The sequence below is a fragment of the Podarcis bocagei genome (assembly GCF_964188305.1).
Source record: "Podarcis bocagei genome assembly, chromosome: 9".
Lineage (NCBI taxonomy): Eukaryota > Metazoa > Chordata > Lepidosauria > Squamata > Lacertidae > Podarcis > Podarcis bocagei.
In genome coordinates this window covers 65,249,848-65,276,518 of record NC_138134.1, presented here as the reverse complement: position 1 = coordinate 65,276,518, position 26,671 = coordinate 65,249,848, and the positions used below count along the sequence as shown (strand labels likewise).

At 43.8% G+C, this 26,671-nt stretch overlaps 1 protein-coding gene and 1 long non-coding RNA gene across 3 annotated transcripts in view; one reads left to right on the top strand and one right to left on the bottom strand.

The window, feature by feature from the left end:
* Nucleotides 1-206: 206 nt before the first annotated feature.
* Nucleotides 207-26,671, top strand: part of AFF1 (ALF transcription elongation factor 1) — a 154,374-nt gene continuing 127,909 nt past the window's right edge. The window contains exons 1-2 of one of the 2 annotated variants that reach the window (XM_081206940.1): nucleotides 207-478; nucleotides 13,396-13,449. In XM_081206940.1, coding sequence (XP_081063066.1) covers nucleotides 13,424-13,449 — 26 coding nt within the window. In that variant the 5' untranslated portion in view covers nucleotides 207-478; nucleotides 13,396-13,423. Of the gene's footprint in view, nucleotides 479-13,395; nucleotides 13,450-25,188; nucleotides 25,418-26,671 lie in introns of those variants that run through there. The other variant, XM_081206943.1, reaches the window with a different exon arrangement.
* On the bottom strand, nucleotides 22,300-24,889 carry LOC308594399. The gene is made up of 2 exons (XR_014011435.1): nucleotides 24,781-24,889; nucleotides 22,300-22,858 (listed from the first exon to the last, which is right to left on the bottom strand). It is a non-coding gene; the product is annotated as an uncharacterized lncRNA (long non-coding RNA).

Below are 26,671 nucleotides of genomic sequence, written 5' to 3'. Positions count from 1 at the left end.
CCCAGGTTGAATTCCCGGGTCTCGAACTCTCGGACTTGCCGGGTTTTCAGTGCCGCCGGCGCTTCGGGTTTTCCCGGAGACGCTTCGGCTACAGAGGAGAGGAGGGGGCGGGAGGAGGAGACCGCCTTCGGAGGGGGGCGTGGTCAGAGCGAAGGAGGCGGGACCGGCAGCCCCTGGAGCTGCTCTCTGGTTGTCGCTTCAGGCCAGCCAATCCCGCGGCCAGCTCTTGCAGCCCGCATCTCTCTCTGTCTCTGCCCGGTGCAATGAGGCTGCAGCAGCTGCAGCAGCAGCAGCAGGAGCAGCAACAGGTTATGAAGGGCAAAGCAAGCAAGAAAGCGAGCGAGTAAGCAAAGCAAGCGAGCGAGCACAGCCTCCTCTCCTGGCTCTATTCATCTGCTGCTGCTAGAGGGGGAGGCCGGTCCAGGCTTGGCCCCCTCCCCTCTTCGCTCCTGATGGGGTTTGCACGGCTGTAGCGGAGGTGAGAGTCCATTTCCCTACCTCTAGACTCTATAAGGCACTCAATGAGAAAGCTCTTTCAAAAGCAAACAGCCGTCCATTTCTGCCTTGCAAAAGCTATGGGGCGCTTTATTTATTTATTTATTTATTTATTTATTTATTTAGGGGTGGGTGGGGAGGTTATCAACTCAATGTTTGTGCCGCTTTGAAAACAAACAGCATCAACATCCAAAAGTTTGGGTTTGTTGTTTTGTTGTTTTGCTTTTTTGCAGAGAGTTTTTCCGGGCTGTCAAGCCGTTAATCCCGTCAAAAAGTGTGTGCCGTGGGATTCTGTTGGGGAATTGCTTGTTGTTGTTGTTGTTGTTGTTGTTGTTTTTTAAAAAAAGCAATGCAGGGGCGAGTCAGTCGAGGCTGCAAAACGGTGGAAAGTGCCTCAAATGATTTTTTTTGTGTGTGTGTTATTTGCCTGTGCGTTTTGGTGGTTTGAAAGACCAGGAGAAGGGCGGGGTGGGGGATGCTGAGCTTTGTTGTTGTTTTGTTGTTGTTGTTTATTTATTTAAATGTTTCCTATGCCCCTTTGGAAACTTCGGAACCGTTTGCAACAGAAAACGTGCATCCTTCTGGGACAAGCCTTGTTAGCAAATGGAAGTATCCCCTTTGCCTTAAACTAGCCAACCAAAACTATCTAAATTATGAGTTACTGTTAAAACGCTCTTTTCAAAATTTTCCACAGGGTTAGTAGCCATGGCAGACTGTTACTCTGCGAAAAGATTAGATGTTGCTATATTGTGTGTCTAGATATATGCACTATGCATTTGATTTTGTGGTTTTAAAGAGTTTTTGATATTCTGTAACTGAATAAAAAAAGATGGCCTTTGTTCCTTCACTCAGTGTGTGTCTGAAAAAATACGGGCATATCCTAGGCTGGATAGTAGTGTGCTGACCAGTTCTGGTGCACACATTGCACGATAATACAGGGTAGTGATCTAGCATTTGGCGTGTGCCTATATATGTGTGAACCAATTGTGTAACTTTGGGGTGTGGCTCCAGAGCCCCAGGAGGTGTGTGAAGGACTGGGAGTTTGTCCCAAGTCTAGATATGGCCAACGTTGAGGCTATTATGTATACATTAGAGTATTTTGCATTTGCACACAGATTCATAGAAGTCTAGAGTTGGAAGGGACCCTGAGGATAATCTGGTTCAACCCATTTTAAAACAAAATCTGTGAAATGGTGCTTGGGGTAGTAAAGTGTTGCAAAACCGTCTTAAAATAATGCTGAATGCTTGAAGTGAGCTCCAATAATCCACCAGCAGATGAAACGGGTACGGGGTTTTTGTTGTTGTTGTTGTGTAATAGTTGTTGGTTTATGTTAACAAATGGTTTTTCCTGCATTTATTTTTAAAAAGTCATTTCTACAAAACTGCGTTGAACTTTGGCCACTAGAGGCCGCTCGTTCAATCTCGCTTCAGCCAAGGCTCCATCTCACTCACTAGGAATTTTAACGTTTTTTGAAGTTGCAAAGCGGACATACAAAATTCAGAAGCGACTCAAATATACCTGCTCACTGAGAAGCGACCAAAGGCTTGCCAAAGAGCAGATAACCCATTTTGAGATTTGAGCCTCCCCATGGAGCATCAAGCAATTCATTTCCATTAGATCTGTAGCAAATTTAGTTACAATTTGTATACACACATTTTATTTTTTTTTAAAAAAGGTGGATCTGCACAATATTGATCTGAAGCCTATGGGAGGTGCATTGTGCTATTCACAGATGATCCTCTGAACATTTGGATCAAGAGCTTTATTACGGCATGGGGGTTCAGTCGACTTTCCCGATTCCTGAATTGGCAGGGTCTTTAGTGTGGTGGCTCCCGCCATGTGGAACAGTCTGTTATATGTTTTCCAAGTATTCTAAAAACTTTTTTGCTCACCAAAGCATTGGGAAAGACTGGAGCTCAATGGTACAACATCTGCCTTGTTGTGCAGCAGGTCCAAGGTCCAATCCTTGACATCTTTATATTAGTCTTTTCAAAGTAATTAAATAAAATAGCTAGGCATCTGCTTTATGGAAACAGGGAGGAGGAATGTTTTTTACAAAATGAGGCAAATATGAATGACTGTTTTACAGAACAAAATCTGGTTTAGAAAAAAGGATACAGTGGAATCTTGGTTTACGGCGGGGATCCGTTCCAGAGGCCCTGCTGCAACTGGAAAACGACACAACCCAAAGCATCGGATCTGCGCACGCGTGCAGCGCGATTTAGCACTTCTGTGCATGTGCGAACGGCGTGAACCCAGAAGTAACCTGTTCCGGTACTTCCGGGTTTGTGCTGGTCGCAAGCCGAGGGTGACGTAAGCTGGAGGCAACATAACCCGAGGCTCCACTGTATTTGGTCATCATAGAGCACAGTCTTTTTTTTTTTTTAAAAAAATATTTTTTAAAAAATTTAAATTTCCTGTTTTACATTTTAGAATATTCATTTAAACAACCTTAAAATATCAGTGACTTCCCTTCTCTTTCCATGGTTCATTTTGCATAACATAAATCCCTGCATATTTTACCTAAACTAAACCATTCAGTATTCCATTATTACATCCATCTAAACTTATTTACGCTGTTGAATTTATCTTAATGCTGCCAACATTTTCAAGTGTACACAATCCCCCCCTCCATATATTCAATAAACATTTTTATTCTTTAAATGTATGTTCTTCTTCCCTTATTTTATATGTTAGGTCTGCAAGCTGCGCGTATTCCATCACTTTTAAATTGCCATTCTTCTTTAGTTGGGACCTCATTTGTTTGCCATTTTTGGGCTAACCAAACATGGGCCACCATAGTGGCATACATAAATAACCTTTTTTGACATCTGGGAATTTCCGTTTGAATTATCCCTGACAAAAAGGACTCTGGTACTTTTGAACATTGTTTTCAATTCATTACGAATCATTTCCCAATACACTTTTACCCTTTTACAGGTCCACCACATATGAAATAACGTACCCTCAGCCTCACTGAGCACAGTCCTGTTGTCTACTCAGAACTTAGTCTTGTTGAATTCAATGGGTCTTGCTGCCCAGTAAATGGGGTTAAGATTGCAGTCGACTGACACTGGCCTCATTTTATTAAAACATTCCTTTCCCCTCATTCTCTCTATTTGTGTGTGTGTGTGTGTGTGTGTGTGTGTGTGTTAGCTTGTACAACACTTTGATCATGCAGGGATAGTGCTTAACTTTAACTGGCTTGTATCCATTATGCAGACTTAGGGTGACCAGACATATTGAATCCAGGGCGCCTGTAACCTTAATAATTGCAGCCAGGGCTCCTGTATCTTTAATAGTTGTGTAGAAAAGGGATGTTATTGTATTGCAAGTATGATAAAAGCTGTGCCACCTTCTCATCAAGGTACAGGAGACCCCATTCCATCCTATGCACTAGTTCATTATCTGTTTCCAGTATCCAAAATGGGTGTGCAAATGTAGTAGCATACACCCCCCCCCAAAAAAAACACCTTTGGGTATTTGCATGCCATATGCCAACAAAATCCATCCTGTTGCATGAAGAACTATTTTGTTTGGAGGATGTGTTGCCAATTTTAAATTTCACTAGAGAGCAAATTAGTATGCTTCCTTCTCTTTCAAATTCATGGCATGTGGGCTTCTCTATGTCTTGCCATCTGTATTGCCATCACTTGCGGAAAGAAGCTTAAATCCGATTTTAGCTTGGACTCTGAGTGATGACAGAGAGTCAGAGAAGAATCCTGTTTGCTACTACTGTGTTTACTTCTTCTTGATGTTGCAAAGTGCTTTACAATATGTATTTGGGTGGATTTGCACAGGCTCTTTACTCTTTTTCTGGAACTACAAATTAGGCATGCCAAATGGTAAAGTTAACAGCATATCAACAAGGTAAAGGTAAAGGGACCCCTCACCACTAGGTCCAGTCGTGACCAATTCTGGGGTTGCGGCGCTCATCTCACTTTATTGGCCGAGGGAGCTGGCGTACAGCTTCCAGGTCATGTGGCCAGCATGACTAAGCCACTTCTGGCGAACCAGAGCAGCGCACGGAAACGCCGTTTACCTTCCCGCCTGAGTGGTACCTATTTATCTACTTGAACTTTGACGTGCTTTCAAACTGCTAGGTTGGCAGGAGCCGGGACTGAGCAACGGGAGCTCACCCCGTCGCGGGGATTCAAACCGCCGACCTTCTGATCGGCAAGTCCTAGGCTCTGTGGTTTAACCCACAGTGCCACCTGTGTCCCTATATCGACAAATGTTGCCTAATAAAACTTTGGGTCCAGTGACTTTGGGTATAACTGCCTCAACGTTTTGCAAACATTGGTGAGCTTGTTTTGCTAATTTCACTTCATCTGTAGCAATGTTTCTAGCAATGTTTCAATGCAATCCTTTGCGGTGATGTAAGGCAAAACAAGCGGCTGTCGTCTAAAACACCAGAAGAGCATCACATTGGCAAACTCTGTTTTCCGAAAGCACCAGGTTGCCAGAGGCTGCTTTTGTTTTTTACCTGTCCTATTGCAAGGTCTTAGATTGCAGGCTTCCATATAGGCGCTCACAACAAAATACTCCCCTCCTTTTGTTTTTTAATTATTTTTAACAAAACACAGACCAAACAAACCAAACACAATTGATAAGGTGCATCAGTTTCATTCTACCTTAGTCGCTGCTTGACTTGATAGTGCAGTTAGGTGTGCCCTGGGAGCCTGGCCTTTCTTCTCCCAACCCATAATAAAATGCTTCCTTGGTGGTTTAGAATTTGTCCCAGCCCCATCCTGTCTATCTTCTTTCCTGCGCTTTCGTAAGTTCTAGCACCAGACTTCTGTCCCCCACTCCTTCTGTTCCAGATAGAACTCTCTGCATGTCTTTTAGTAAATCGAAGGAAGCACTAACTAAATCATAATAGCCGCAGGGACTCGCTCAAAGAATCTTATCTGTAATATATATGTCTATTTTGTGTTTATAAGCGTTACTAGCGTTAAATGTGAATTCTAGGCTTTTGAAGCTCCCTGTTGAAAGTAATGCTGGGGTTTAGCAAACCACTTGAAAGAGTGGAAACTTCCTGTTTTTGCTTTGAAAGAACCCATTGGCACCTTAAAATTTATTAAGTGTGTAAGAAGACCGGTGTGTGTCTGTTGTTGGCTTTTTTGAGAGAGAAAGAGAGAGGGGAAAAAAGGAAGAAAGAAAGAACCAGAAGAGGGAAGGAAAGACTATTTCTTGCTGCAGAGCTGTTGAATCGAGAGCATGTTTAAATTCCCAGTATTTATTTTGACAATTATTCCATTAGGGTTGTTCACACATTACACTGAACACAGGGGTTGGCTGTCTCAAGTCTTTTTTTTTTTTTTAATAAATTTTTATTGGTTTTACAACATTTTTAAGAAAAACAAACAAACACAAAAAATGACAAACATACAGAATAGTTTCAAAGATATTTTCATAAACCTCTTTTCTTGGACTTCCCCATACCCCCCCTCTCTGCATCCCAATGTCCATATTTGAACTAGCAACTCCCAATTGTTACTTTCTAATCTCTGTCATCTTAGTCCTCTTTTATTGTCTAACCTTGTATCCCTGTACCCTATTACTTCTGGCAACCACAACATTTTAACATTCATTCAGTTTATAGTAGTCCTTAAGATAGCTTTTAAATTTTTTCCATTCTTCTTCCACCGTCTCTTTGCGTTGGTCACGGATTCTGCCTGTCATCTCAGCCAATGTCATATAGTCCATCACTTTCATCTGCCATTCTTCCAGAGTAGGTAAATCTTGTGTCTTCCAATACTTTGCGATGAGTATTCTTGCTGCTGTTGTGGCGTACATAAAGAAATTTCTATCTTTCTTTGTCACCAATTGGCCAACAATGCCCAAGAGAAAGGCCTCTGGTTTTTTAGGAAATGTACATTTAAGTACCTTTTTCATTTCATTATAGATCATTTCCCAGAAGGCCTTTATCTTCGGGCATGTCCACCAAAGGTGATAGAAAGTACCTTCAGTCTCTTTACACTTCCAACATTTATTATCGGGCAAATGGTAGATTTTTGCCAGTTTGACTGGGGTCATGTACCACCTGTAAACCATTTTCATAATGTTTTCCTTTAAGGCATTACATGCCGTAAATTTGATACCGGTGTTCCATAACCATTCCCAGTCATCTGACATAATGTTGTGTCCAACATCCTGCGCCCACTTAATCATAGCAGATTTAACTGTTTCATCCTGTGTGTTCCATTTCAACAGCAAGTTATACATTCTAGATAAATTCTTAGTATTGGGTTCTAGCAATTCGGTCTCTAGTTTTGATTTCTCCACCTGGAAACCGATTTTCCTATCCTGTTTAAAAAATTCCATTATTTGGCGATATTGAAACCAATTTTCTACTTTGTGCTTCAATTTCTCCTGACTTTGTAGTTTAAACTTGTCTCCATCCTGTTCTAAGATTTCCCAATACTTCGGCCATCCGACCTCCATATTGAGTTTCTTCACTGCTTTAGCCTCCACCGGTGACACCCATCTAGGGGTTTTATTTTCCAATAGGTCTTTGTATCTTATCCAAACATTAAATAATGCTTTTCTAACAATGTGATTTTTAAAAGTACTGTTAACTTTGTCATACCAAAGATATGCATGCCAACCAAAAGCATTATTGAAACCTTCCAGATCCAAGATGTCCGTGTTCTCGAGGAGCATCCATTCTTTCAGCCAGCAAAAAGCTGCTGCCTCATAGTACAATTTTAGGTCCGGCAGGGCAAAACCCCCTCTTTCTTTAGCGTCAGTCAGTATTTTGAATTTAATTCGGGGCTTTTTGCCCTGCCAGACAAATTTCGAAATGTCTTTGTGCCACCTCTTAAAGCATTCCATCTTGTCAAGAATCTGCAAGGTCTGAAACAAAAATAACATTCTAGGCAATACATTCATTTTAATTACTGCAATTCGGCCTAACATTGACAGTTTCAGATTTGACCATATTTCTAAATCTTTTTTAATCTCTGACCAACATTTTTCATAATTGTCCTTATACAAATTAACATTCTTAGGTGTTAAATAAACCCCTAGGTATTTGACCTTCTTGACCACTATCAAACCTGTTTCCTCCTGAAATTTCTCCTTTTCCATATCTGTTAGGTTTTTCCCTAAAACTTTAGTTTTTTGCTTATTCAACTTAAATCCAGCTACCTGGCCAAATTGTTGTATTATTTCTAAGACCCTTTTCGTACTAGTGTTTGGCTCTTGCAAAGTCAATACTAGGTCATCTGCATACGCTCTTAACTTATAATGTTTAGCTCCGACCTGCACACCTTTGACCTGCTGGTCATTTCTTATCATATTCAGCAACACCTCCAGAACCGAAATGAAAAGTAATGGGGAAATTGGGCACCCCTGTCGTGTTCCTTTTTCTATCTTAAGTTCCTCAGTCACAACATTATTTACAATCAGTTTAGCTTTTTGTTCAGAATATATTGCAGCCATACCATTCTCAAAACCCTGGCCTACCCCCATCCCATGAAGATTCTTCCTCATAAAACTCCAAGAGATGTTATCAAAGGCTTTCTCCGCATCCACAAAGATCAATACTGCTTTAGTGTTTATATTCACCTCCAGCTTTTCCAAGATGTCTATTACATTCCTTACATTGTCTGCTAGGTGTCTTTTAGGGAGAAAGCCTGCTTGGTCTTTATGAATCTTCTCCATCAAAACTCTTTTAAATCTTTTTGCCAAAATGTCTGCAAAAATTTTGTAATCCACATTAAGGAGTGATATTGGGCGGTAGTTCTTGAGTTGGGTCTTTTCAGTCTCTGACTTTGGTATGAGTGAAATATATGCCTCTTTCCACGATTCAGGTGCCCTTTTTCCCTCAAGAATCTCATTGCAAACTTCTCTTAGTGGTTGAATCAGCCATTCCTTCAGCGATTTGTAGTATCTAGAAGTCAGTCCATCTGGTCCCGGAGATTTGCCCAGTTGCATATTCTGAATGGCAGCCTCTATCTCTTGTTCTGAGATTCTCTGGTTCAAGTCCATCTTACTTTGCTGAGAGATGTTTTGTAATCCATATCTTCCAAGGAATTTGTCTATATCTTCTTCATTTTGCGGGCCTTGGGTGTAGAGTTTTTTGAAATAACTTAAAAAGCAATTTCTAATTTCATTGGGTTTAGATATGTTCTTTCCATCCACCTCTAGGCTTGTAACTGTATTTAGTTTCTGCCTTTTCTTCAATTGCCATGCCAAAAGTTTACCACATTTATTTGCTGATTCAAAAGTCTTTTGCTTCATTTGCTTTATCTTCCATTCAATCTCTTGGTTCATCAATTCCATATATTGAGTTTGATATAACTTGATCTCTCTTAAAATGTCCTGAGACTTTGGTTTTGTTCTTAATTTCCTCTCTCCTTCCTTTATCATTTCCAAGATCTTCTCTTTTTTCTCATTTTGTTTTTTCCTCTTTATTGAATTTTGTTGAATCAAAAATCCTCTCATAACCGCTTTACTTGCGTCCCAGATCACTCTTTTCTCCACGTCGGTCCTCAAATTTATTTCAAAATAGTCTTTTAGGGTCTTTTGGGCCTTCGTGAGAATCTCCTTATCTCGAAAGAGGGTGTCATTCATTCTCCATCTAAATTGACCAGTTATTGTGAGTTTCATCTCCATCTTCACGGCGTTATGGTCGGAGCAAGTTTTTGGGCAGATTTCCACTTTCTTAATCTTTGGAGCCAGTCCACTAGTAACCCAGATTTGGTCAATTCTGGTCCAGGTCATCATTGCTTGGGAGAAAAAGGTTCCCTCTTTCTCCAGAGGGTTCCTTGTTCTCCAAATGTCTATCAAGTCCATGTTTTCTGTCATTTCGAAAAAAGTCTTAGGGAGTCTCCCTTCTTTAGTGACTGTTAGTCTTTGTGCCTTGTCCATATTAGTGGAGACCACGCCATTCATGTCTCCCATGATTATCATATTGTAATCCAGATAGTCCGTCAAAGTTTCATGAAGTCTCTTAAAGAAGTCAGATTTGCCTTCATTTGGTGCATAAATTCCAACAACTAAAAATTTTTCTCCTTGTACTTGTATCTCCACAGCCAGATATCTCCCTTGTTCATCTTTGAATATCATTTTTGGAGCCCATTTCTCCTTCACATATATTACCACTCCTCTCTTCTTAACTTTGTCTGATGAAATAAATTCTTGTCCTAGCCTTTTATTTGTGAGTAATCTCCTGTGGGCTCTGGTTATGTGAGTTTCTTGTAAACATATCAAGTCCAGTTGTTCTCTGTTCAAAATATGAAATACTTGTCTTCTCTTCAAAGGCCCATTCAGTCCATTACAATTCCAACTAAGGAATTGCAAAGCCATCTTGTTATTTTCTTAAGGCTCCTCCAACAGCTCCAAGTTGTTGCTCTTCTTCTGATGGTGGTGGTTTTTGTCCAAACGAGAGATTCAGGATATCCAATGCTCTCCTCTGTTCTGCAAGTACGTCCACAGTCCCCTTCTGTAGGTCCTCCTGGTATCTTGCCAAAAATTTGTCTTTATCTTGAATTGTCTTTATTTTCACTTTCTTTGCCTTGTAGTCGAATGACAGTCCTTGTGGGAACTCCCACCTGAAGCGGATAGAGTTTTTCTTTAACAAAAGAACCAAATCCTTGTAGAAGTTTCTTAAATCCAAAATGTATTTTGGTATATCTTTAAAGATCTGTACAGCTGAATTTCCAATTTGCAAGGCCTTTTCAAAGTGTAGTCCTAAAATTTTATCTCTTTCCTCCTTAGATCTGAGTGTGATCAGACAATCTCTCGGTGTCTTTCTATCTTGCTTTTTACCCAGTCTAAAGGCAGTTGTAATTTTGAATTCGTCTTCCTCAAGGTCCCAGCAATCCGCAAACTCCCGTGTCAAATATTCCACAAGGTTGTCTCTTTCATTCTCCGGAATCAGTCTTAATTTTAAGTTTCTCTCTTTCCTCTGTAACTCCCACAAGGCCAAAGTTGCATCATGCTCATAAACCTTCTTGGCAAGTGGCTCTAATTTCTCCTGCGTCTCTCCAGCAGTGGCTTTGGCCTCTTCGGCAATTTGACGCGTGGTGGCGTTTTCCTCGACCAGTTTGTTTATAGATTCTGTATTCTGGTTTAATCTTGTTGATATTTCTGTTAATTTTTGTGTGTTCTCTGAAGTCTGTTTTGTCAGAGACTCCAGAGTCTGGTTTATCTTAAGCAAAGCTTCTGTCACAGCTTCCATAGAAGCGGCTGCTCCTTTGTCTTGTCCTGTTGTTCCAGCTAATCCGGCTGTTGCGCCTGAGATTGAGCCTCTTTTCTTTGCTTGTTGCAGCTGCAACTGTTGTTGTTGTTGTTGTTGCTTGGTCTTAGCTCTTGTAGCTATCTCTTCTTGTGGTCCACTCATGTCAAGGTCAATTCCCACGGGATTTATTCTCCCTTGGAAAATTCCACTGTCTTAGGCCGTGCCGGACTTTACTTTATCCTCTAGAGGGAGCAAATCAAAATGGCCATAGAAGGAAGTTTCCAAATACAAGAACAAAGGAGACAGTCCAAGATGTAGAAAGAAAGGAGATTAACCCAGTCAAAGTCAATGTTGCTAAAGTCTTATAACTTCCAATTGCCACAGTTACCCAGTATACTGTTTATACTGTTTCTTCTTATAATGTACAAAAGTCAGGCACTGTGGAAACTTTGTATCAAGGTGTCACTTCACAGGGAAAAGTCAGCTCAGTGTACTAAAAAGGCAGACCGTTTCAAGCTTTCAAATAGATGAGATAGCAGAGGTTTTTTCCTCCAAATAAATCATGCAGTTATTAGTCGAATTCACCTCCCCTCTGCCCTGCTTGCTAGAGGGGAGATCAAGGGTCTAAATGTCCGGTTTATATGATCAAAGAGCAGGTCTAAACGGATGCAAGTTTAGAGTTCCGTTGCTTTCACTTTCATGCAGTCGGGGGGAGGCAGACTTCCTTTGTTTAAATCTCCCCGTTTTTAGCCCAATTTCTGAAATTTAAAGGGTCCCGATTGTTTTCCAGCTCTTACTCACGGGAATTCAGTCCAGATTTTCTTTTCAGGAAGGAATCGGCGCTCTCCGCTTATGGCGACGCGGCTTCACTTCGCAGGCTGGGTAGCGACTCTCAGCACCGCGCTCTCTCCCGATGTCGATCCGTAGCCTTTAAAAAGGCTCTTTCACGGTACCGGGGGGCGCGAAGGTGCCCACCGAGTCTCCTTGTTCTCAGGCTTCAGCGCCTGGGATTTTAGGGGTCCCCCGCTCGCCGTAGCGGGTAAGACCCGAACTTGCGAAGCAGTCCTTCTCCGGAGCTCGGAGGTAGGACCGCCATTAAGCGCTGGCACCGACCGGAAGTCCTGGCTGTCTCAAGTCTTTGTGTGAAAGTGTGTATGCTTGCTCACATACGTAGCTTGCCTGTATACTCATTGATAATAATAATAATAATAGTAGCTCCGTAACCACAGAGTCGTCCGCAACTGGACCTAATGGTCAGGGGTCCCTTTACCTTTTTGCCCCACCCATCTGGCTGGGTTTCCCTAGCCACTCTGGGCGGCTCCCAACAAAATATTAAAAATGCAATAAAACTTCAAACATTAAAAACTTCCATAAACAGAGCTGCCTTCAGATGTCTTTTAAAAGTCAGATAGTTGTTTATTTCCTTGACATCTGATGGGAGGGCATTCCACAAGGCGGGTGCCACTACTAAGAAGGCCCTCTGCCTGGTTCCCTGTAACCTCATTTCTTGCAGTGAGGGAACTGCCAGAAGGCCCTCAGAGTTGGACCTCAGTGTCTGGGCAGAACGATGGGGGTGGAGACGCTCCTTCAGGTATACTGGGCCTTCTGAATTACTGTAGGAGTGTACAGCTCAACCATCTGCATACATAGATTGTATACTTGTTGAATGTAACAGTTGAGCATCTTTTTAACTACATCTTCCTCTGCTTCTCCTTATGCTCTCAACTTTAATCCTTGTAATAATCCTCCTTAAGAGGTAGACTAAGGGTAGCCTTGTGGTGGTTCCCAAACTCTCTTCCTGCCGCACCCTTGTCTCCATGGACCACTTGAAAATCGCTGAGGGTCTTAGCAGACCTCTTAATAATTTTTCTGCTTGTTGTAGCAATAGCAATGAGCTGTGTTAGATGCTGCACGCTTTTTAAAATTTCATTTTTATAGACACACCACAGGCCACTAGTGGTCTACAGTTTGGGAACCCCTGCTAAGAAATGAAGTTTCGAGGCCTACTTCAGTTTTGTTGGAGTCGACATTTCTAGCTGTTCATTTCTACAATGAGAATAAGCGAGAGTGACCTGTCTTAGAAGCAGGACTTGCAGAGATCTCTGTACCTGATTTTAAAACAAAAAAACAAAATAAGAAAGCACGAAAAGCAATGGTTGGGATCAATTGAAAAGTCATAAAGTAATGAGCAAGCTTTTGGGTTTACCGGAATGCTTCTTCAGGCTGGACATATAGCAAAGAGGGAGGAAAAAAGAAAAGAAAAGAAGATGGAGAGAGAGAGAGAGAGAGAGAGAGAGAGAGAGAGAGAGAATGAATGAATTACGAAAAGCTTGTTGTAATACTCAAGCTGGAATTGAAGAGGTTTTGCACAGACTTAATTAGGTGTTTGCAGTGAAGAGATCTCATGTTACACCAAAGACAAATGGGACAACCCTCTTCTCATACAGTATACTCTTGGCTTTAGTTTTTGATTAGTAATTAGCCTGAAGAAGGGGGGTGGTGAGCTTGAAAGCTTGTTTGCTACTCTGTGACTTGTTAGTCATAAAGGCATTGTGCTAATAAAGGCTACCGCTGCTGCAGGGAGCAACAAGAATATATTTGAAAGAGCTCCTGCAATTTTCAAATGCTATATAATGAGTGACGTGTGATCTTCTTGAAAAAGTGATAAAACTGAAGTCTGATTGGCTGATGACTCATGTTTCCTTTCCAGATGAGCTGATTTGCAGAGGATTGTCAAGATGGCTTCTACAAACACCAGGAACAGGTAGGACTTAGGATGAGGGCACCATCCACTTCCCTTAGAGAGGCCCTTGCTCGCTTGTCCTTGTTTTGTGATCTTTGCAGGAACAAAAGGTTACTGTTAAACACACCAATAATAATCATTTAATAATTCTATTATTTGTACCCCACCCATCTGACTGGATTGCCCCAGCCACTCTAGGTGGCTTCCAGCATATTCAAAAACATAATAAAAGTTTATTGGGGCCCATTTAGGGACCTGTTTTGTGCAGCATTTTAAGTCCAATGGCTTACCACGCCTGCTCCTTTGCTCCTGTGTTGCACTGAGCCTAAGCCTAGGTAATCTGAGCTGGGACTTGTGCTAACTATGATTGGTACCCAAGAACAGCCTTAGCTGCTGGTCATGGTTAGTGGAGAAACAGCTTAACCATATATCCTGGTTCAGATGACATGCTAATCTGGTCGTTCCCAAACTTTTTTGTTCCACTACCCCCTTGGCTCCATAAACTGTTTCCCAATGCCCTCTATAAAAAGCATTGCAGTTGTACCTTGGAAGTTGAACGTAATCCATTCCAGAAGCCTGTTTGACTTCCAAAATGTTAAAAAACCAAATCACGGCTTCTGATTGGCTGCAGGAGCTTCCTGCAGCCAATCTGAAGCCCCATCGGACGTTCAGCTCCCAAAAATAGTTTGCAAACCGGAACAGTCACTTCTGGGTTTGCGGTGTTTGGAAGCCAAAATGTTGGGAATTAAGCTGTTTGAAAACCCAAGGTATTCAGAATACAGTCATACCTCTAGTTGCGTTAGGTTCATGTTGCAGATTTTTGGGTTGCAAACCCGGAAGTGTATGCTTCCGGGTTTTGCCGCATGGGCAGAAGCGTTCTGCACGCTTCGTGCATGTGCAGAAGCACTCTATTGCATCACGCGCAGAAGCAGCGCTCTACTGGCTCTAAATATTTCCTGTGCAGGATGAAATATCTTGGAGAAACCTTTCCTAATAGTTCTTTTACTTAAAATTCCTTCAAATCCTGTCTTAAGGGCATATTTTGTTCATAAATGGGGTAGGCCTGTGACCTGGATTCTACAACTAAAGTATTTACTATCTCAAAATAATGGCCAGATAATGCAATCATCAAAGCATTATCAGGTATGAGAATTCACACCTCTTTCTGTGACACATGTATGATGCTTTGTGGGTGGTCTTTGGTTAAGGAGTTGGGCTGCAAAAGCGAACCCCGGTTTTTTCTAGAACTGTCGCATGAAAGAAATTGGCTGTGGCCTTCTCAAGTGCAGGGCTCTTCAGAAGAACAGGCAACCTGTAAAATAGATTAGATCAACAATGGCTCACTGGTTGCCCCAAGATAATTCTGTCTGTCTCCTGATTCAATGAAGAAAGGCAGTTGCATTTTGTAATCTTGTTCTCTTGAGTGTCTATAAAAACGTTTGAGTCACCTCTTCAGCTTTAGTGGAAGGTGCTCAAGGCAACTTCCACTGAAGCCATGAAAACCATTCGAAGGTCTGCGGATTATGAATAAACTTCAACTTGAAAATTTGTTGGCATTGTATTAAGTTTCTAGCATTGGGTGGAAGAAATGGCCGTGGTTTTGTTTGCCAGGGAATGGAGAAGTCTTATAAATTTATAAGGCGTGGAGAAATTCCATATTTTTGTGTCCCCTTTGGACTTTGTATGCAATTTGACTCCTCTGTGTGTGCGCACATGCTCTGGCTTATGTAAATTAAGTGAAGCAACATGGAGCAACTTTGTCAAAACATGGCCAGCAATGCTGCTTCATCAGGTTTTAAAGGGATTAAGGAGAAATTTAGTTCCTGGAAGAGGTCAAATGCTGCTCCCATAACACAGCTGCGTTTCCACAGCCAGAAAAGTGCGGATTAATCAATCCCTTATAGTCAAATTTCCAGCTTAAGTGTGCTCAGCGCGACAATGTAAGAGGCACGAGGGGGGGAAACAAGTCGTATTGAGTTTCAGTTAACTCCCCTCTAACCTGTAGTATTGTCTGGGCACCTGTTCAAGGTGCTTACTGCCGCCACAGAGTCCGAGGTGGAAGAAAAGTAGAGCTGGTGTTCTCAGCATATCGCTGACACTGTGCTCCAAAACACTGCATGGTGATCTCTCCTGTCAGCAGCAGATAGTTAGACGTTAAAAAGCAGAAGTGGGACTTCTGTGGTGTGTTCCTGCTCAGTGATCCTCTCCGGGATACTCTATTTCATCCTGTCTTCCACCCAGTTTTCTCTCTGCCCCCAAAGCAGTCAGACAGCACTGTACATGCTCATTGGGGTTCCTACACTCTGAAGCAGGGTTTTTTCTACCTAAAAAATTGAAGTTTTGCAGATCTTAGTGTTCCCTTGAGTCTGCTGATTCCTCTCTCTTCTGCGTGGGTGTTGTTGCTTTGGCTACATAAGCAATGGTGCTTGCCTCTGAATAGTGAAATTGGAGGAAATGGTCAGGGAACAAGATGGGATCTTGGGGCACATCATAGAGGTACTGGAATCGGCACTGGTGGGCCAGTTAGAGCACCACAAAATGGATGTCTCCAGTTATACCAGAAGGAATTTATTTGTGGTTTGGTGACTAGGACCCTGTCCGCACTGTACATGTAAAGCCACTTTATACAGTCATGGCTTCTCCCAAAGAATCCTGGGAATGGTAGTTTGTTAAGGGGCCTGAGAGCTGTTGTAAAGGTAAAGGGACCCCTGACCATTAGGTCCAGTTGTGGCCGACTCTGGGGTTGCGGCGCTCATCTCGCTTTATTGGCCGAGGGAGCCGGCGTACAGCTTCCAGGTCATGTGGCCAGCATGACTAAGCTGCTTCTGGCGAACCAGAGCAGCGCACAGAAACGCCGTTTACCTTCCCGCCAGAGTGGTACCTATTTATCTACTTGCACTTTGAAGTGCTTTCGAACTGCTAGGTTGGCAGGAGCAGGGACCAAGCAATGGGAGCTCACCCTGTTGCACAGATTCGAACCGCCGACCTTCTGATCGGCAAGTCCTAGGCTCTGTGGTTTAACCCACAGCGCCACCAGGAGATCTCTATTCCCTTCCCCTTCAGTGCTATAATTCTCAGTGAGGTTTAACAATCACTTATTCCCAGGGAACTCTGGGAATTGTAGCTCTGTGGGGGGGGGAATAGGGGGTCTCCTAACAACTCTCAGCACCCTTAACAAATTACAGCTCCCAGAATGCTTTGGGAGATGCCGTGACCATTTAAAGTGGTATGAGGCTGCTTTATATGTACAGTGCAAATATAAGTCTCCTGGCCTCAAAGAGCTAACAAGTGCTCCAGCCTGTTGTTATGGATCCTTTCACCAGTGAGGCAGCAGGGTAGGAAATTACTGATGAGGAGATATGCATGAAGGTAACTGATCCAGTCTGGGATGCTAACCCGGGAGTGAATATCCCGGGTGATCTCACTTGTTCAAAAGGACTTGACTCAATTGCCTCTTCTAAATTACTTCTTGAAGCTTTCGGTGATTTGAGATAAATGTGCGCTCCCTTTCATTAATGTTCCCAAAGCGCACCCACACCCACAATTCAAAGCCGAGAAATAAAATAATGCATCTCCTGCAGAGTCTAGTCTAGCACTATCCAAACAGGGAGTGCTTTCTCACCCCAGATCAGATATTGCATCAAAATGAATCTGACAGCTGTAGTGAATCTGAAGAGCAAATTGCCGTCCTGCCTGTGGATTCTGCCTTTGTTTAGCTGGTATATAAATCACGGTCGTTAACACTCTTTATAGCCTGCCTTCTCGCTGAATTGTTCTCCCAAGTCCAACAGGAACATATAAGCCTCTGTGTGTGCTAAATTTGTCTCTCTGCAGAAGCTAGCTGATGCTTGTAGAACAATTAAAGCAAAATTATTAAGCTGCTCGGATAATGTCTGCCTGGAGGCTGCTACCTGCAGGATAGGCTAGCTGAGGAAAGGTGGTCTGTAAGGCTCCTAGATTCATTCTTCTAGCTCTTGGCAGGAGTTCCTTGCATTTACATTGCAGACAGCCTAAGTCTGGCTCAGCCATCCAGGCAGAACAAGGAGTCTCCTGGGAAAAACACGATTCAAAGGGCAGCTGTCATGGTGCATCGTAGCCAGCTCTGCTCACAAGTGGAAACCTCACCCTAGTATCCTGTGAGGTGCTGCAGGGAAGACTCTCCCCCTACACCTAAAGGTGGCAAAAAACCTGTAAGGTGGTTCTGAGACAGTTACAGGGGCATTGCAGGAATAACAGTGCAATCCTAAACTCACATACAGTGGTACCTCGGGTTACAGATGCTTCAGGTTACAGACTCTGCTAACCCAGAGGTTAAGTGTTAAGAACTTTGCTTCAGGATGAGAACAGAAATCGTGCTCCAGTGGCGCAGTGGCAGCAGGAAGCCCCATTAGCTAAAGTGGTGCTTTAGGTTAAGAACAGTTTCAGGTTAAGTACGGACCTCCGGAACGAATTAAGTACTTAACCCGAGGTACCACTGTACTTAGTTGGGAGTTGGGACTTACTGTTGAGTAAAAATGCCTGGAAGGTAGTTGGCAATTTCTGGTAAATGGGAATAGGTTTTTTAAAATATCATAATACGATGGATAACTCTCCCCACGCGTCACAGTATTTCCACTCCTAGTTATAGTAAACCACTTCTACGCTTGTTTGCTAACAAACCGTATCATGAATACGTCAGATAGACTAGCAATATAAAGTTGTGCACAAATACCACGGAGATCTAGAAGTGCCACTTCTGGCCGGCATTTTGTCTCGAGAGACAATGGAGTGCACCTCCAGGGGTGAGGTCAAACCACTGTGTTAGCAGCATCCCTGGGGCACAAGCCTGGGCCGTGCGTAATGGAGGTCCTGGGCTGCCCAGATGACAAGGCTCCCCTTTTGGCTTTGCTGATGTTTCCCAATACATTTGGCACCAGCTTGGCTGCAGAATTTGCTGGAAGGAGATGTACAAGGCACCATCCAACCATCTCAGGGATTTGTGTAGGGTTGTCTTGCAAGGCAGCAGAGGTTTAAGGTCAGTTTTCCTTCTGGTCTGCCTTCCCAGGTTAATGACCCTCATCTGCCCCTCACTTCAGCACTTGCAGAAACTGCCTTCATGACTGTTGGCCCCACTAATGGTCCCGTCCGCTCAATCTGCCAGAGCCTGTCTTTTGCATGCAGGTTAAGTCCCTTCCCCAAGACCAGCTACCCTCTCCTGGTTTTAGCTGGCCAGTCAAAGCCATTCCTGGGGTGTGGCTGCTGTCGCCTGCTGACAGCTTCTAGGAGCCACAGCTGAGAGCTGAGTGCAGGGTGGGGACCAAAGATGAACAAACTACCTCAGAAGAGCATAACGTATCCCCACCAGAGGTACTACCCCTCCCCCAACACCCTGCACACCCCAATTTCCACTTCAGCCTGTGTGTGTGTGTATTCTACAATCCATATTTATGATTAGAGGTGTAGCCTCCTGTAAGCAGGACCAAAGCCACATCCATTTACTATCTTCATTGTAGATGGTGGAAGTTGCTCCTTTTCCATATAGGCTAATTGCTGTTGCTTTCCTTATCTTCCCCAGTTAAATAGTGCTTGTGGGTTGGAAGAACTGACTGCTGCTCACGTTATTATACCTTTTTAGCACAGTCGTTTCTTCTCTTGGCAGGCAGACCTGGCTCAAATCGTTATGGGTTCTTCCCTGACCTTGATCAACTTGGGACCCTCCTCTAGATCTGCTCTGCAACAGTTCTGAGAAGCAGTTGAGGCCAAGAGCAGGGTGACTGGTTCAGAGTCAGCTTAATTTCGGAAATTGAACCTGGGTCTGGTTCAAATTCAAATCTGTCCGTCTAAACCAGCACACTACCCTGTCTCATATGCTGCTCATAAACACTATACAGTACTTTAGTTGTGCTGTGGTGTAGTCTGAAAAGGGGTCCTCTGCACATTGCAACATAGTGGAATCCTAAGAGTTGCTGCCAGGGAACCCTCCACAGCAGCCTCTTTCCTTTCCTTTCCTTCTCCATTTTATCTTCACAACAAACCTGTGAGGTGTGGGTCAGGCTGTCATTGTGCGTGGCTGCAAGGATCGCCAGTGGGCTGCCATTACCTGCTGCACAATACCCTGCAGGAAGAGTGGCCTACTCAGCTCAGTTACTTGCATGGCCATTTTACGACGGGCTCCATCTCTGTGCCGCCGCCATTTTGTGGCTGGTTCCGGTGCCATTTCGTGAATGGTTCTGGTGCCACTGTAATGGTGGGCCTCGGCCATTGGCATCCCTCCTCGTGACTCCTGTCAAGATAGTTTGAGCATGTGAATACCAGAGCTACATGGGTACTGTCCCTCTTAGATGCCTAAACTCAAATTCCCCCGGTCTAATATCCCTAGTGCTGCAAGATTGTCACAAGAGCGCCTGGACTAAAATTGTCTATCAAAAACTTCACTATTGTGGTTTATCACCACAACAGCTACAGTGGTACCTCGGGTTAAGAACTTAATTCGTTCTGGAGGTCCATTCTTAACCTGAAACTGTTCTTAACTTGAAGCACCACTTTAGATCTCCTGCTTCTGCTGCGCTGCCGGAGCACGATTTCTGTTCTCATCTGGAAGCAAAGTTCTTTTTTTTTATAAGATGTTTATTAAAAAAAATTAAAGTATAACAACGACAAAAAGATATATACAAAAAAATTAACAAAAATACTAAATAAAAATAGTTAAAAGAACACACAGATTTTCCATTACTTGTTTTCCTTTAGCTTGTTTCCCGAACCTCCTCATACCTTCCTTTTTTGTATTCCACTTCCATCTGTTGATTCAGCAAATCCTTACCCTCTTTAATTATCCTAATCTGAAGCAAAGTTCTTAACCTGAGGTACTATTTCTGGGTTAGCGGAGTCTATAACCTGAAGAGTCTGTAACTTGAGATAGCACTGTACTCACTTTGGGTTTTAGTAAAGCAAACAGTCTCATTTGTCAGCGCCTAAATGCTATCGAGCATCAGAACAACTTGGCCACAATAAGGAAATTTTGCCCATGGTATGACTATTTTCCACCTTCCAATTTCAACTCTCTGGCACCCTATCTGCATAACCTAGCAATTATAAAATATAGACGTGCTTTTACTCTCACAAAATTGAATGTATCACCCTCAGCTGTACTTGAGGGACGATTCCAACAGATTCCACACGAAAAACGCTTATGTCCCTGTGCAGATGGCAGTACCAAATCGGTGGCGCATGCCCTTCTGGCTTGCACTCTTTATAAAGACTTGAGGAATGAGATTATCACCCCTCTTTTATTGTCCATCCCGGGTCACCCAACCACTGCCACAGTGTCCTTTCTCTTGGCAGATCAAGATGAGCAGGTGACAGCAAAGGTTGCAAGGGTTTTAAGCTGGGGCAATCAGAATAAGATCCGCTATTTGACTGTTGATGCAAAACCCTAAAATTTATTTTATATAATTGACTTTTTATTTCTATTCTTTGTATATCGTATTGTTGTTTTATTGCTATGGCCGAAGGCTGGCCCAAATAATGATTCATTCGTTCATAGCATAGATGAGGCTGCCCAGTATACAGGACTCTGCAGGATCCAATCAAGGAAGCCTTGATTGTTGTTCCTTATATGCGAGAGTTCTGGATGTGTAATGCTGATGTGTGAATCTGTGGTTGTGTTGGTATTTTGGTACCCATATGTGAGTTTATTCTGGGAGGGAATGCTATGCACATCAGACCTGCGGAAAAATCCCTGTGCGTTGTTATTGAGGTAATGGGTAAAAAGGGCACATCTGCAGTCTCAGCTGGGAATCTGGTTATTTTGGCTGTACAGTAGGGAGACTGTGGAGGGCTATTGAAGCCTCCCTCAATGGGACAATTCATGGACTGGGGCCAGAGGTCTGCCTGCGAATGAAAAGTCCCTAGCTTGCATGCTTGATGCACTTGGAATCACAATAGGGCGCTGCGCCCTTTCACCTCCCGCAGCAAAGGAATCTATTGGGATATAAATGGAGGCTGTTAAGGCACATCTCGTTAATTAATAGGCCCCTTTTCAGCTTTGTTTAAGGCCTGCCTCCAGACTTACTGCTTCTCCATAGTGCTTGCCCAAGATGTGTTGGCTATTAAGGGTGTGTGGGGAGGGGGTGTATCTATCTATAAAACAATGGCTGCAAAGCTCTTTAACTTACAAATGAATATGAATGAAGGGTGTCTGGGTTATTTTAGTGGGTAGGGTAGCAATGGATAGCTTACAAACAATCCTGTGTATTGCACATCAGCAATTACATTGTGTTCCTTGGGTTGCAGGATGTCTCAACTTCTGCTGATTTGCCTAGGGAGTTGTTATGCTGAAGGAAAGGCTCCCAAGTTTACTTTAGCTCCTTCCTAGTTTGCTTTCTTTCCTCTCTCTCTCTCTCTCTCTCTCTCTCTCTCTCTCTCTCTCTCTCTCTCTGTGTGTGTTGTTGTGTGTGGCTGAGCAGGTTTATATCTTTGTTTTACAGGGACCAACTCTGTTTAGGGATTTTTGATTATCTGCTACTCACCCTCACCCTCCCTACTACTGACTTCCCTGCAGCCTTTGTAGATAAAAAGAAGCACCAGTTCTTGCACTTTGTTTTATTATATTTTTTAGCTCATCTATGCCTCCACTTTGAAATCAAGAGGAGATCAGATGTTCTGGGCTGCTTGCCTTCTCTGTGCAATCGGCCGCCTAGTTTGTCTGCTTTGCACTGCCCCCCTCCCTTCAAAATATCCTTTTCTCTTTTGGCCATTTATGCAGAATTGATACCTAAGTCTGTTTCTGGTTGTAAGAAAAGCCGTGTGTGAGAAACATTTCCTCATTGGAAAATATATTGGGAACTGAACGCGTACAAAATCCCTTGGGCTGCTCCACCAGCTCAGCACATATATTCTTTCAAAATAGCTTTAATATGAAGCCATCACAAGCTCCGTTCCCTGCTTCAAAAAGATGAGTTACAGGTCTCTAAAATCCCCCACAGTTTAAAACATCACAACCTGCTTCCTAATCTGCAAAACATAATTTCCATTGTGACTTCTCTGTGCATTTGTATTGTTTGGCAAGAGGTATGCATATACCCTCAAAAAACAACAACTATGTGCTTCAATAAATGAATTCTGCAACCAATCATCAATTATGCTCACCGAACTAATTTGCATGATTTCCCTTTGTAATTTAGTTGTTTTGTATAATTTAATTAACCAAAAAGAAAAGGCTCTTGGAGCATCTTACAACAATCAATAATAAGACAGTTTCCCTTCTCCGACTTAACAGCGCACAACCCACGACACAAAAGGAAAAACAGTTGGAAGGGATGATGAAAAACACCAAAGTAGTTCTCAGTTGCAATGTTTCTTATAAGTGTTTTTTTCTGTCCAGGACCCTGTAGCTGCTTCACCTTTGGTCGATGCCCAGGAGGAGCTTCCCCCTCTTACTTCAATGTTCTTCCTAGGATGCAGAGATATTTTAATATTTACTTGTCCTGTGGAGGGGCAAGAAGTTATGCAGGGCACTGATACATTGGCCAGTGAAAAAATTAGTTCACCCACCACCACCTTTGGCTTTTAAATTTTCAGTAGGCATTTCCCATTTCAGTTCAAATTGTCTTTATGCCTATAAGGACTAGAAACATATAGCAGCACACTTGCACCCCTGAATATCGGTACATTTTTGGGGGTAACATAACAAAAAACCTAGGGACCTGGGTGGTGCTGTGGGTTAAACCACAGAGCCTAGGGCTTGCCGATCAGAAGGTTGGCGGTTCGAATCCCCACGACGGGGTGATCTCCCGTTGCTCGGTCCCTGCTCCTGCCAACCTAGCAATTCGAAAGCACGTCAAAGTGCAAGTAGATAAATAGGTACCGCTCCGGCAGGAAGGTAAACGGCATTTCCATGTGCTGCTCTGGTTCGCCAGAAGCGGCTTAGTCATGCTGGCCACATGACCCAGAAGCTGTACGCCGGCTCCCTCGGCCAGTAAAGCGACATGAGTGCTGCAACACCAGAGTCGTCCGCGACTGGACCTAATGGTCAGGGGTCCCTTTACCTTTACCTACCCAAAAACCTGGCATTCATCAAGAGCATTTTGTGTTGAGTTGAGTTACATTTCTGTTTTGTAAAGTGGGATAAAGAACCATTGGTGCATGCTGAATATGTACCATTGGTGCATGCTGAATATGTTGTTCCTTGGAACACAGAAGGAACAGAACACACCTCTGCTTCTGGTTTTTTATTTGCACAGAGTGCAAGCTATTTAAATGTTGTAAGTCCCTCTTTCTACCCACCAAAAGACCCACTAATCGTGGGTAAAGTATGATTCCCCCATCCCAGAAGTAAGGAAACACTGGGTGCCCGATATGTGAGTCAGCAGTGTGATGCAGCAGGAAAAAAAAAGCCAACACTATTCTAGGCTGCATCAAAAGACGTATAGTGTCCTGATCAAGGGAAGTAATAGCACCACTCTATTCTGCCTTGGTCAGACAACACCTGACATACTGTGTCCAGTTCTGGGCACCACAATTTAAGAAGGATGTTGACAAGCTGGGATGTGTGCAGAGAAGGGCGACCAAGATGATCAAGGTTATGGAAACCAAGCCTTATGAAGAATGGTTGAAGGAGCTGGGTATGTTTAGCCTGGAAAAGAGGAGCTATTATGACCGTCTTCCAATATCTCAAGGACTGTCACATGGAAGATGGAGCAAGCTTGTTTTCTCCTGCTCTGAAAGGCACGACTTGAACCAGTGGCTTCAAGTCACAAGAAAAGAGATTCCGACTAAACATCAGGAAATACTTTTGACAGTGAGAGCTGTTTGGCAGAGGACCGGTCTCCCTCAGGAGGTGGTGGACTCTCCTTCCTTGAAGGTTTTCAAGCAGAGGTTGGATGGCCATCTGTCATGGATGCTTTAGCTGAGATTCCTGCGTTCCTGGGGGTTAGACTAGATGACCCTTGGGTCCCTTCCAACTCTATAATTCTGTGATTCTGCATCGGAGCAGCGCCCGAGGGCGATCCCCTTGTGCCCACCGCACCAGCAAAAGTTGCCAGTATCTTTCCACCCGGTGGCGGCGGCTGCCTCTTATCCGCGCGCGCCCCGCATTGCGCGGAGGCCAGCAGTGCCAGGCAGGAGGGAACTCCGTGTCCCGCCTGGTGCGTGCTTGTACATTGTGTGTGTGTGAGAATAATTTGTATTTTGGCAGCGCTCAGCAGCCGTTCCCCCTCCGAGGCGGGGCGTCCGCGTGTGCGCTCTCGCCGCGCGCCTTTCCCCTTCTGATAGGCTCGCCGCAGCCGGGCTTGTCCATTCCTCCCGGAGCCAACCCTCCCCGTTCCGTCGCCCTTGACAAAACAACATGTCCATTTAAGGGAAGGCGGAGCGTACCATGCGAACTTTTCGCCGGGGGGGGCGGGGGCGAGGCTATAGGTGCGAATCGTTTCAGAACCGGCTCTCCAAAACAATCCCCTTCCTTCGTTGGGAAAAAAGCGCAGCCAGAAGCGCGCGCTGCTTTCGCCGAGTTTCCCCCTCACCCCAGCGCCCCATAATGGGTCGGCTCAGAGGCCGGAACGGTCCGGAGCTCCAAATGGCCATTCAGTAAGCAAGCCCAGCCAGCCAGTCCCGGGCTTGGCTCGCTTACCTGTGGAGCAACAGCAGCAGCAGAGCCCGCGAGCTCCGCCGCCTCCCCCTCCCCCTGTCTCCGCTCGCCCTCTCAGCTGGCTTGCAATGTGTCGAGCCGGACTGGAGGAGGCCCCCGGGTGCCCGGATGTCTATCCAAATTAGTGTCGGACTGAGCTAGCAGAGGGAGGGAGAGGGAGGCGTTACAGCCGAGGAGGCAGCAGTCTTTGGGGAGAAAGGAAGGGGGCGCGTAAAAGTGGGATTTCTCTGAGCCAGGGGCGCAGAGCGCAGCAGCAAATGGACAGGAAGTTTTTGGGTGGCGGAGGGTAGGGCAAGGGCGAAGAAAGCCTTCCGATGGCCAGGAGACGGTCGGCTTGCTAAACTTCACTATGGCTGCCCAGTCAAGGTAAGGATTATAATTTTTTTTTAAAGCCATCTACCAAAAGATAAAAATAAAAGCAAGCTTTATGTTTGTTTCCCAGCCTCCCTCCCTGCCTCCCTCCCTCCCTGCTGTCGGAGTGTTTCCCCTTTTTCATTGCTGCTCGTTCTTCGCCTGTTCTCTCTCTCTCTCCCCTCCCCTTCTCAAAAGTTTGTGCTCTTCAGAATTTTATTTAATTTTTAATTTGTTTCGAATCGGGTTGAAATGTATTTGGGTTTAAAAAAGAAAGCAAAGCTCACCAAACAGATTTTTGTTTTTGTTTTTTTTAAAAAAAGTTTACCTCTCTCTGAAAGGTTGTGAAACAGGAACCTCCTGGTATTTAAATGTAATGGTGCATTTTTAAAGAAAATCCTTGTGAGGGAAGCAGTTGGAATCCTCTTATCTTATAAAAGCTGATCATTGATATCCCCTCTTGCAGCGCTCTCCTCTTCAACAGCCCCTTTATTATAAAGGAAAGTATATATACTGATGCTGACACAACGGGTCTTTTTTGTAAAATGTGTACGGATTTAGTATGCTTTCAGTTTTCTCTGGATTGCATGCCTTTAAAATGGTAGCTGGGCAGACTGTGAGTGAAATCTGCTGAGTAGGCAAAGGATGGAAATGGTCTGTGGAGCAATGAAAGGGGAGTTTGAGTGAACCAGAGTAATTATCTCTAGTTACTGCCAAATTAGGGGATGGTAGATGAATCCAGGTACTGTATACAGTACATTTTAAAAATGGTTGTTCCTAATCACTTCAGATTATGGCTTCAGGGGAAAGGCTTTTTATTAGTGCTGCTGCTGCTGCTCCTTCCTCTTCCTTCCTTAGGAATATTTGAGAAATCCCATGGCTAAATTGGGGGGGGGGGGAAACTATCCACCTCACTGTATTTGAAGCAGCATGATGAGTGTGGGGTGCAGTTTTCTTCCTTTAAATTCACACCCACCAGGCTCCCACTGTGGTTCTCTTACCACCCTCCAAAAAAAATAAATAAACCGGTACCCAGCTGACCTATTTCAAAATGATGTTTGGTGTTGCTATTAGTAGTGTAGATTCCTGGCTGGAAACCGGGAGGTGGGACTGTGGCAACTGGCAATGTTGGAGAAAAAAATGTCTGGTCGCTCCTGCGTGGGATAAGTAGATGCTTGTATTCTTTTTTCTGGATAACTGCAACTTTCCTTGGGTAATGTTGGGCAATAAATAATGGGGAGAATATTGCTAATGGGTCATTGCCATAGT